Source organism: Trichosurus vulpecula, chromosome 9 (genome assembly GCF_011100635.1).
Source record: "Trichosurus vulpecula isolate mTriVul1 chromosome 9, mTriVul1.pri, whole genome shotgun sequence".
Taxonomy (NCBI): Eukaryota; Metazoa; Chordata; class Mammalia; order Diprotodontia; family Phalangeridae; genus Trichosurus; species Trichosurus vulpecula.
The window spans coordinates 142,571,558-142,583,862 of NC_050581.1; the positions used below are offsets into that span (position 1 = coordinate 142,571,558).

Sequence of the window (12,305 nt, forward strand, 5' to 3'; positions counted from 1 at the left end):
GATTCCTTATTCTTGCTATACCAGGTCATTCTTAAGAAATTCTATTCCATTTAAAAATTCTATATTGAAGCTCTTTTTATGCCGATGGGATGTTGTTAAGTTTATTGAGCTGGAGCCTTTCAGTGCCCAGGTTTCTCCCCAGTATGTTTTAATTTTGTGCTCTATCTAGATAATGAGCTAAAAAGACAATGGTAAGAGAGCTGAATGAGAGTTTTGTTGGTTCAGTATAATTCTATTCTCACAAGTAGAGAAAACCTTAAAGCAAGTATATTGTAGATATCATTAACGTTGTCCATGATCGTTGTTTATGGAGGACAATATGCTTTATTTGGTGACTTACCGTCTTAGTGGTCATATTTCTACAAAGTTGTACATAGGTTACATAACTATAGATTAAACCATATGGTTTCCCGTTGTCATTACGATATTGTAGGGAGTGAAGAATGGCTGGGCAAGAAGCTGGAAGAGAGCACAGAGCGGGGTGTACAGACCCCCTCAAGTGGCTCTCACTGAGCTGTGTCTTCTGAGCACACCAGCCACAGGTTCTTGGTGCATCTCCAAAGAAGGCTGCCATGTTTGTTTTGGAGTTAATTGGCTTTGATTTCTGTGAATTTGAAGAAAGGGTATGAGACTTAGAATGGGGTAGGAGCTTGATGAAACTGTGGGCATAGCAAAGTATTGATGACCTGGCAGTCAGGCCTCCAAGTATGTTCCTTTGGTCTGTGACATTTTATGTTATCTCCTGGTTGGTCTCCTTTTGCAAATTGCAACCAGGGAATTGGGCATGTATCCCTACAGTGGTCTGTTTGTGTTTCTGACCATGCTGCTGGGGAACCAATACATCTGGATCCAGGATGCTTCTCTTGTAGTGATAAGCCTGATTAGGGTCAGCATGAGCTCTGTCTAGTCATTTCCACATGCTAGTGGTTCACCCTTCAGGCTCTATCAAGAGTACCTGGCTGGCACAAAGTAGACACTAAATAAATTCTTCCTATGGATCCATTTCCTAATGTATAAAATGAAAAAGTTGGACTAGATAGTCTCTAAGACCCTTCTGACTCCAGAATTCTCTAATAATTACATATATGATGACCTATGAAAACAAGCACTTAAGTATATTGTAAGAGAGTGTTATTTAAAGGGATCTTTGCTGAATTCTTTTGTTAAGTAAAGGATCCTTTTGTGAAGTTTCATCATTGTCTGAATGAATATGATTAATTCAAACTTGTAAAATTGGCCTTCCATCCATCTGAGGACACTTGTGAAGTATGCAGTTCTTACCCTCCTATATCATAGAAGGGTTGCAGCTGGCTTCTGTGATCAGTCCCAGAACATCATAAGATCACAGATTCAGAGCTGGAATGGACCTTAGGTATCATGAAGTCCAACCTTTTTATTTTACAGAAGAGGAAACAGACCCGGAAAGGTGAACTAAGTTGCCCACAGTCATACAGGTAGTAAAAAGTAGAGGCAAAATTCAAACCCACATCTTCAGAATCCTGATTCAGTGCTCTTCCCACTATACAGCATATCATATCATAAGTTTTTCGTTATTTGTGTACCTGACCTGGGTCCATAATTTAGGGCATGGTTCCTTTAAACTGTGATACACTTATAATGTCCCTGGTACCTGTATCAAGGTTCTCCTCTCTCATGTCATTCAAGTAAAGTGAACTCACAGGTCAGATGTACTTTGTCTGATTTACCTTAGTAAATCCTCTATATTGATGTGTGTTGTGCATATCAATCAACCAATGTTTATTAAGCACCTACTCCATACCCAGTATGGTGTTTGGTGTGTGAATAGAGATAAAAGTGAACAGTTCCTGCTTCCAAAAAGGTGACTACCTTCTATCACATGGTCAGAATGAGTTTGTGCAAAAGTTGCTTATATTTTAGAAGTATTTTTAGGTATTGGGAGAAGCTGGCTCTTTGAAGGTGTTTTTAGAATATTGAAGTAATGCTGCTTGAGTTGACAATTAGATATTTTTATGATTTTTTAACACTTAGCAGCTTATGTATTCTGAGTATATGGTAAAAAATTTACAAGGAGCAGAACTTTGCTTTTCCACATTGCTAACAAACGAAAAAAAGGAGACAAAAAATCAATGACAGAGCCACCTTGGGCTCATAATTTGGGGCATGGTCCCTGGGAGTTGTGAGAAATGTTTCTAGCTGTAATGTCCCTGGTTCCATGTATCATGACTTTCTTCTCTCATGTCACTTAAATAAAGGGGCTTCAATGAAAGGAGATTTTATCAGATAGAAATCTAAAGGTTTGGTGAATCACTTCCCCTCTCTCCCAAATAAAAAGAGAGGGTGGAAATTATGGTCTCCTCCTACCTCATAAGGGAAACAATGAATACTAAATCACAAATGCTACAACCAAAAATCACAATTTTCCTTAAGAAATAAACTGTTCCTCACGCTAATTTATTAGTTGCTCCAAAATGTACCTGATAGAACAACAAAAAACAAAACAGAAAACAAAGTTGATGAGTTATTAAGATGGTATCTTCTAGGGATTAGGATAAATTCCCTTCAAATTACAGACCCCAGTTCCCTCAAACCGGTGAAGAGCATTGTTCAGAGGCTTTTTAGAAACCATGGCTGATGTGGTTCATTCAGCTTGCCCTCCTCCTGTTCTCAAGATGGCATAGCAACGAACTCAACTGGTGCCCTAAAAATCCCCTGCTCTGGTGAACAGAAATGTCTCTAATATCATTATTCCTTAAGCAGCTGGGAAATTTTCCTCAAAGGCTATATAGTTCATTTAAAGGGGGAGTGAGGTCCCAGGCTGCTTATGTCTGTGCTTTTCTGCAGATTTCTTAGAGACTGTCAGCTTTTTTCCATAAGGCATGATAATTTGATTTTTTGCTTAATTTTCCATTTTTCGAGTCTATCTGCTCTCATTAATGGGACTCATACATCTTGACAAGGGAGCTGCATTATTGTTCAACATTTTTTTCTCATTCTTGTTTTGTCTTTCCCATGTACAGAATTAATGATGCCTTCTGATCAGTATGAACTGCAACTCCAGAATAACATACTTGGCCCCGAGGGAGATCCAATGCGGCCTGTCGCCAAGTTGATTCAGGCAACATCAACAGTCACTGCATTGCAGCAGGGACAGACTAACCTGGTGCTGGGACACAAAAATATCCTCTTGAGTGTGTGTGTGTGTCTGTGTGTCTATGTGTGTATGTATGTGTGTGCATTCAAGCTCAGGATGTACTTCAATTCCCCAAATACTTTTTGATATGGAGATGTTTTTCTCCTCTGAACCCGTGGCCAGGCTAAAAATATCCCTGCTTTCTCCCAGTGATCTGAAAATCAGGAAGAATTGAAATAGCAACACCGAATTGCACACCTCTCTGGATGACTCACTAGTTAAAATCCTAGAAATGAGAAGTAGCAAATAAAGAAACACATTATTCCCTCCCTCCAGAATCTCCTTAAGGGCTTAGAACCCTTTCACAGTGGTATATGGCATAGATTATTGGAAAAATCATCAGGGAATAAGATAGTTTCAACACAGACACATGGGATTCTCTGAAAGTTTGTGGTTGTTTTTGGTAAAGAAATCATTCTGTTGGTGTAAAAAGCATTCATTATTGTTGTCTAGAGTTCTGGGAAATAACTATTCCAGATTGCCAATGTGGAAAACAGCCAGAGGCAATTATATATTTTTAAAATTATTTCTTATCTCTTTAGAGATCTGGCCTCTGATGCAAGTACCAGTTAATCAGACAAAAATCAGCTTAGTTCCCTTCCAATAAGTTTATTTCCCCCCCCCCCCCCATGGCTTTGTTCCTTAATTAAGACTTCAGGCATTCGTATGCAAGGTGCTTCCAGATTACCCAACAGCACGATTTATGTTGTAGAACCTGGATACTTGGGTGAGTACCAGTTTCCTGACTACTGTACAGTGAATTAAAAAATCAGAACTTACTGGAACAATTCTTAAAATGTCCAATCTTACAATGTGCACACACACAAATATGTTTGTAGGTATGTGTTTACGCATACATATATGCATATAAAATATATTTTTGTTAGGCAATATATCCTATATATTATGCATGTGTATATTTATACATATGTGCACTTGTGTGTATACTTGTATATATATGTGTGTGTTTATACATATAAGGTGATAATAATCACACATAACGGTTTGTTGGTTGGTTGGTTGGTTGGCTGGCTGTTGTCCTTTGTTCTTAAAGAGGACCAAAATGGCATCACTATGCTAGAGTCAAGTTTCAGTGTATCCGACTGTGACTGATCAGACCAATACGAGTTCAGAATGCTCTACCACAGGTCGGGTACAAATAGTCCTGTGTGAACATTTGAGGTGGATACTCTAAATTTGCGCATCCTGCGTTTCCTTTGAGCTGTTTCAATTCTGCTTTGCTCATAGAGCACAGCATCTTCTCTGATGTGGGTGCACCATGCTGAGCAGTCCTGTGTCAGTGTCTCCCATGTCACACAATTAATTCCAAAGTTGTTAAGAGACACCTTGAGAGTGTCTTTGTATCACTTCTTCTGACCACCATGTGAGCGCTTCCCCATAAAAGTCTTTTTGGGAAGAGTATGTTTTGCATCATATAAGGTGATTCAGCCTATTCTCACCCATGTGGACCCTGGGGGGCTTGTTAATAGTTGAATTGAAGCCCTTTAGTTCACCTGTGGGCCTCTCCCTGCTGGCTACCTTTGGGCTATTTGCTTCTTACCAGTACTTCCTCCAGGGCAGTGTATAGGCATATGGGGAAAAAAGTGGAAAACAAACCTTCTGAATTTGATCCTTGGTGGTAGAAAGGGAGGGAGAGAAGTGGAATGAAAGAGAGGGAGGCTTTTGGCATGTAGAGAAAAGTTTGAAGAGAAAAAAAGTTTAAAAAAGAAAAGAAAGAAAAGTCTGAAGATCACCATGATTGTTTTTATGTATTACATAAAGTATCTTGATCTCCTTATTGGAAAACTTACACTCAGGTGCCTACAAGCCTCTCTTTGTTTCATTCGATTTCTCTCTCCCCTTTGGGAGAATAAGCATGATGGGAGTATGGATTCAGAGGCAATTTGTACAGTGAAACAGTAGTGTCTGGGAAGGAGAGCTGAGGGCAGAGTACAGGAGGAGGGAGGAAGAACTGAGGAAGCAGTAGGAATAGAGCCTGTCTAACCATAAAAGCCATTTGGGAGAAGTTTAGGACACATATCATGTAACATATCACAATCGTACCATTTTCATCCTTCTATTTGAAACCACTCACACATTAAATGTGCTGTGATACTTCAGTGATGTCAATCTCTGACACATTGTGTGGTGATAGACCCCATTTTGATCTTGCTGCCAAAGATTTGGAAGTTTTGCCATGGCTAGAATTAAGGTCTTTTGGAAAATATAATTGTCAGATTTTTATTCTGATATACCTGCGGTAGCTCAGCCTGGACGTTTGAAGTATGTTAATAGTATTTTAGGTGTAATTGGTTTCATTATGGATCATTAAATTAGACCATTGCATCTGCTAGTTGCTTCATTTGCCTAGAACACAGGGCTCATGGAGACAAAGCTGTCAGTTTGAACCTCATACTGGCCAGTGAGTTACATCTTTTCCATGACCACAGACTAACCCCCATAATCCTGGCTGTGGGCTGATTCTTCTAGCTCTGCTTAGCCATCTTTTGAATACATGATGAATGGGAACCAGTAAAAGGAGTGGGGATGATTCAGCATAGCCCTTTTTTTCTTGTCATATTCTAATGGGAAACCAGTTGAATTCTTTCCATATAAAATAGGCAGCTCTTGAGTAAGAACATTTAATGATAGACAGCCTTCTGTTCTGTAGATTAAATGGTCAGGTTGTTCTGCTTCCATGTTTTATAGGCTTCACAATTCATCCTGGGGACAGATGGGTCCTTGAAACAGGCCGATTTTATGAAATCTCCATTGAGGTGTATGATAAATCAAGTAACAAGGTGTATTTATCAGATGTAAGTATATACCAAGGAATGATTCCCTGCAATGTCCCTGGATCAAATTTGGAGTCACATCAGCCATGAATATAGCAACCATCTGAGCATTCCCCCTGCAACTTTTGAGTTCTGAAAGGTTTCCAAGGGGCCAATTTAGTGGCTAATGTCAGAATCCTCTACCTACTGATTAGCTTGTCAGATTCTTAAGGAAGACTTAGATGTTCCCTGGCACCACTCAGATCCATAGAGAATTGAGTTTATGCACAGTATCTTAATTCTAATGCCTTTAAACTTGAAAGAGGTACACATTGGCTAAAGTTAAATCCAGCAGTTGTTGGAGGTTAATCTATATCTGTAGATGGAAAGGGAGATATGCTAAAGGCCTTGGGTAATGAGCAGTAGTTAAGAGTGAAGGAGATGTCTCTCACCAGCTGCCATGTTATCATCTCTTCTTGAGTGTAATTATTGTCCCTGCACCTCTGGAGTGCGTGAAAATCTGGGGGCTTTTTTGTTTTGTTTGTTTTTTGTTTTCTCAATAAACTGTGATGTCTCAGGTGTAGACTCTTGGGCTGTCAATCTCTATGTAGCTATTGCCAAATTAAGTTAATTTTCTGACTTTGGTAACTTGTGCCATTCTAATGAACTTTTTTGTATAGAAATGGCAGACAAATTAAAGAATTTCACCATCTGATTCCTGCTACATTTTTTAAAAATTAGAATTTCTTGATAATAACCATTACGTAGGTTCAAGGTGGTGTAGTCTGGTTGACTGTTTTACTTCCTTTCTCTGGGATTAACATTAAGGGGAAGAAATGTGTCTTTAATTTGTTCAGAGAAGTTGCTCTTTTCCATCTTCTTACTCAATTTAATCAACAAGGCTGTTTTTTTTCTTCTTTAAAATTAGGTTTCTTAAGGCTTTGATATTAAGTTTCTTTTTCTTTTTTTAATGGCAGTATTTTTGGCCATTCTTCTTAGGTCAGTCACAGAGAACTATTAACCTCATTTATTTTGATTTCCAGAATATCAGAATTGATACTGCACTGCCTCGGGAGTATTTTGAGGTGCTTAGGTCCTCCCAGAATGGTTCATACCATCAAGTCAAGGCAATAAAAAAGGGGCAGACAGTGATTGATGCAGCCCTCACCTCTGTGGTGGATCAGGTAAACCTGTCCTAATGAGCCTTTCATTTTGCCATCATCTCCTTTCATCTCCAGCCTTGACGATTACCTCAACCAGAAAGAAATGATGAGTCTCTGGGGGAAATCATAAAGATTGGTTTGCTCTTCCTTCTTTCTCCAAAGAATAAGCCTTGCCAGGATTAGAGGCAGACAGGGAGACACTGGAAACCATTGCTTTTGGGAACAATGTGCTGCTTAACTCTTGGCCTGTTATGGGCCTGCTATGTCTAGCTATGTTAATGATAAGGAATAATGGGAAAGAACCTCTTTCCTAGGATGGAATTCTCAACTTTATTTTCATGTATTCTTGCATGTAAATTCATCATCTGGTCTGTAACAATTTCCACCAAACTGTACCATTGTCATGGATTTGGCACAAATTGACCCCTTTTTTTCCTCCTTTCTTACAAGTTCCCCCCACCCTGCCTTTTACAGGATTCCATTTGATTCCACAAAAATTTATTAATTTGCTTACTATGTAGAAGGTACTATCCTAAGTGCAGGGGATTGAAAAGTAAAAATGAGATGGTCCCTTGCCTTCAAGGAGATCATGAAAGTTATTGTGCTCTCCATATATGCTCATAATAAGCTTTAAAGTGTTAATTATGTGGATTGGTTATAGCATGTTCACAGATAAATCAATACAGTATATACACAAAGTAATTTTGAGAAAGAGATAAAGACAGAGACAGAGAGACACAGAGAACACTCAACTCCTGGGAGAGAACATTGAAGGTCATGTGTAGAAGGTGGTGCCCAAAGTGTGTTTTGATCCTATGACCCAGAGATAAGGAAGGAGAGCATTGCATCCTTATGAAATGTCCTCAATACACTTCACCCCACAGACCTAGTGTCACTTTTAAAACCTGTCTTTAGCAAAATAGAGGGCATGGGGGTCAGAGTTTATCTCATTGTTTGCTTTTCATTCATAGTCTTGTGGGCATGTGCTGGTTTGCTGGGCTCCTTCTCTGATTCCTCGGGGGCTCGGGGTAGGGAGATAGGTGAGAAGGAGCTTGTTGATTGGAAAGAGAAAGATAGTGCGGATGAAATAGTTACCATGGTGACTGTTGCTTTCCCATTGTAGGATGGAGGTGTCCACACATTGCCAGTGCCTGTCCGGAACCAACAGGAGGTTGAAATTTATGTCCCTATCACCCTTTCACCAAGCATCCTGACTTTTCCATGGCAGCCCAAAACAGGAGCCTATCAATACACAATAAAGGTAAAAATGTCAACCACAGGAAATGATTAATGCTGAATCACAGTGAGGAAGTATCACTAAAATTACTAAAGGTATGCTTGTCATGGATATTTTTCAGGGGAAGCTAATTGTTATCCTACCTTGTCTCCAGCCTACCTTAGTGAACTTGAAATGAACTTTAAAGTTATCCAAGGAAAAATTTAGTGCTGGTTTAAACTGTTTTTTTCCCAGTAAATCTTCTTTTGGCCATTGCCCTCTGGACGAGTGGCTTTCTTACCCTCCTCTGCCCATTTTGTGAAAGGTTTGTTTTTCTCTAAGACTATCTAGGCCAGACAGAGATGGAAAGGTGTTATGGCAACTTTGAGATAGATCCCTGTAACTCTCTACTCTTAGATACAACTTCATCTCTTCCTTAGACAAGGTCCAGCTTTGTTTTTCTTTTCAGAAGAGATAAAGAAGTTCCATTTTAGGAGGACGGCTGAATTAGAATCCTGAAGATAAAACATGGGTCAGGATTAGGTTCCCTCACATGGTTTTCAAGTTTCTTGAACTCGGTGTTTCCATTCCCATTGGTCTTGGACATTCCATTTGTCCTTCACTGCCCGAACTCCTATGCTGACACATGGAACAGAATGGTTATTGAACTGGGTGAAAGGTTGGTGTGATTATTAGAGAACCTGATGACTCTTACTTTCAGCCCTTGTCCCTCTGGGGACTCTGGCCATTGTGTCAGTTTCCTTCCTGCCTGAAATCACAATTAATGGTTTTCTCCCTAACCCCCACCCCCAATCATTAAGTTTTTAATTAAATGGCAAAAGGGAACTGGGGTGCAGATAATACAAGTGGAGGTTGATCTGCTCAGCTGGTCCTAGAGTGGTTCCATCCCTTGTAGGTGCTACAGACAAAAGAAGGAAGAACTGTCATTAGGTCCAACACCAATAGCTTATGCTCATCTTTGTGATGAAAAGGGATGAACTGAGACAATAGCTTCCTTTCCCATAGTCAAATAAAGTTTTAGCAGAGCAGGAAACCTAAGCCTGTGGCTTCCTCTGTCAAGTCTGTTCCTTTGCCTGCCTGGCTTTCAGGGTAGACACTGGATGGCTGTTTTCTACTTTAGGAAAGACACCCATATTTGTTGTGTTTCAATGTCAGGACCTGCTTCTTATGGTTTACTTACTTCAGATCATTCCCCAAAAGGTGGAATCAGTCATGGGGAGGGAAGGAACATGGGAATATGACTTATTCTGACTCTTCCTGTCTAGCCCTTTCACAAAAACAAAACAAAATGTTGTGGTTCAGATCCAAGGGATGGGGGCCACCATGTCCCAGGTCTGAAAATTCATTCATTTATTTGCAGCTTTTATTGAGAAAATCCTATACATGGCACTCTACCCTATTCATCCTTGAGGGAGAGGCAGGGATAAATGAAATGTGTCTCCTATCCTTACAGAGCTCACTCTCTAGCAAATTCCCTCCCTAAAATGGGCTAAGAGGTAGGTAACATGGCATAGGCTGGCCTTCGAGTCCGGAAGACCTGGGTTCAAGTTCTGCCTTGGACACAATGTATGGTCCTAGATGGGTGGTCCTAGATAGGGTAAGTGACTTGTCAGTGCCCCTGCCAATTCTCTAGGACTAGGATTCACAGATAGATTGAATATCTGCATCTGTGGAGGGAATTACTATACCAGCTTCCTATCTGATTTTCATGACTGATGAAATCAGAGATCTGGACCTCCTTTACACACACCTTCCAAAAAGGATTAAGGCTTCTAGAATCATGAGATAACTACCATTTACTCCTAATCCGTGCATTCTTTAGATCCCAGATGCAGGGAGACTTACTTCTTTGTTTTGGGGGCAAAACATAAAAGCAGAACAATGAAAAGAAACCCACCTCATTTTCATCTACTCTTTCTACCTCTTTTCAGCAGTTGAAGGCTGATGTCCCTAGCATCATTATCCGGCTGTACCAAGACCCTCTACTGTCCAAGGGTCTGTGTCTAGCAGCTTGAGTTTGGAGTGGTAAGAGATGGTTCGTGTGAGCCAGACCTCTGAAGTCCTGACCACAGAGACTATGGCATAAGTAATCACAGGTGCCTAGGTAGGCCACATCTCAGAGTGGTGCACTTATGTCAGACATTCTGAGAGAGACAGGTCCAGCACGCAGTTGAAATAGTAACAGATGACTAGCCGAGGGTCTGCCAATTTCTGCCCTGAGAGAAAGAGTTTCTTTCGGTAGGGACTCTTGATATGTAGGGCTTGTGTTCTGTTTCCAAACTACATTTTCCATGGGGAAATTTTGGCAGGGCTTCCTCTGATACACCTGCCCCACTTTGTCAGCCATAAGGTAACTTAGGGAAGGAGAGGTCAGCATGTTGAACCAATGTTCTCTTTTTTCCTAGGCCCATGGTGGGAGTGGGAACTTCACCTGGTCTTCATCGAGCCACATGGTAGCCACAGTCACAGTCAAGGGTGTGATGACAACCAGTAGTGACATTGGTGTCAGCGTGATCCAGGCACACGATGTGCAGAATCCCTTACATTATGGAGACATGAAGGTATTGTAGTAAGTTCATGGAGACTCGGGGATTCAAGACTCTGGACTTTGTGGGAAGAGGAGGGTTTGCCATTCCTGCTTTAAATCAATTAACAAGCATTTACTAAGTACCTACTCCATGCCGGGCATTATGCTGGGCACTGGGGATACCAAAACAGTGGTTCAAAAGGCATTTTGGGGACCCTTATTTAAGTGAAACGGTAGAAGGGAGGCAGGGTTAATATTAGAGAAGGGCTATGGTAGATAAATACTTCAGATCCATGTGATCTTTTGAGATGTTGCAGATCTTTTACATCTTCAGAGGGATGACAAAAACATCATGATCTGCCCCTGTCTTCAGCTAGATACAGGTAACAAAATGGTGATTTGCTGCTTTTAAACCATGAGTGAAGAGGAAGTATCAGCAAGAGGCCATAGTTTAGTTCATTCACTCAAGTAATGTGAGTGGACAAAGAATTCATTGACTCTTTAGTCAGAGAACCTAGATTCATATTTTGGTTCTGATGCTTATTACCTTTATGACATTGGGCAATTCACTTAACCTCCAGGCTTTAATTTCCTCATCTATAAAATGAGGAATGAAGCTATGTAGATGATCAGAGAGGTCCTTTTCAGGTCTCAGTCTATATGATTTGGGATCGTATCAACTACTATGTACAGGGTATTTAATATTGTGGCAAAGATCTAAAGATCAATATAGGTATAGTCCCTGTCTTCAAGGTTCTCACAATCTGGGATTCTTGTTTTCCATTTAAAGACTCTGTTCTATAAAACTGTTTTTATTTTTACCATACAACAAATTCTGGAAGAATCTTCCTTGATTGGCAGGTCAAATCGGTTATACTTTGCCCACCTGAGCATTTTGGGGGATGCTAAATATCAGTTCACATGTCCCACAGAATTTACTCTGTTTGGACTGAATTTTAGAAGGAGCCTGATCTGCTGACCTCAATTTTCAATTCAAACATTTATTAAACACCTACTCTGTGCAAGACAAGGCAATGGATGGATGGGGAAGAAATACAAGCAGTAATGTTCTGATAGTAGAAATTTTTGAAGATAGAACCATAAAAAACGGTGTGATATAATGGAAAGAAGCCACATGTGAGGGTCAGAAGACCTGGCTTCAAACCTGGCTCTGCCAAGAGGGAGATTTAGGATGGCCTATTGAGTCATCTAACTTCCTTGCAATTCAATTATGTCATCTCTAAAATAGAATCATACCCTAGATGCTTTACTGAGTTATAAACAACAAAGTGCTGCATAAATGAGATCTGTTATTATTATCTAATGACCTAATGACCAAATGACCAAATGCTTTGGAAAGCCAAAAATAGATTGTAAGTATCCTCTTATTGTTTGACTCATCAGTTTCTTCAACCAGCCGGGTAGATGATTT

The 12,305-nt window shown here is 40.2% G+C and overlaps 1 protein-coding gene across 1 annotated transcript in view; it reads left to right on the forward strand.

Moving 5' to 3' along the window:
• Nucleotides 1–12,305, forward strand: part of NUP210 (nucleoporin 210) — a 177,669-nt gene that overhangs the window by 69,822 nt on the left and 95,542 nt on the right. The window contains exons 7-12 of the mRNA XM_036737668.1: nucleotides 3,000–3,158; nucleotides 3,831–3,899; nucleotides 5,882–5,988; nucleotides 6,990–7,130; nucleotides 8,233–8,370; nucleotides 10,752–10,907. Of these exons, the coding sequence (XP_036593563.1) occupies nucleotides 3,000–3,158; nucleotides 3,831–3,899; nucleotides 5,882–5,988; nucleotides 6,990–7,130; nucleotides 8,233–8,370; nucleotides 10,752–10,907 (770 nt within the window). The remainder of the gene's footprint in view (nucleotides 1–2,999; nucleotides 3,159–3,830; nucleotides 3,900–5,881; nucleotides 5,989–6,989; nucleotides 7,131–8,232; nucleotides 8,371–10,751; nucleotides 10,908–12,305) is intronic.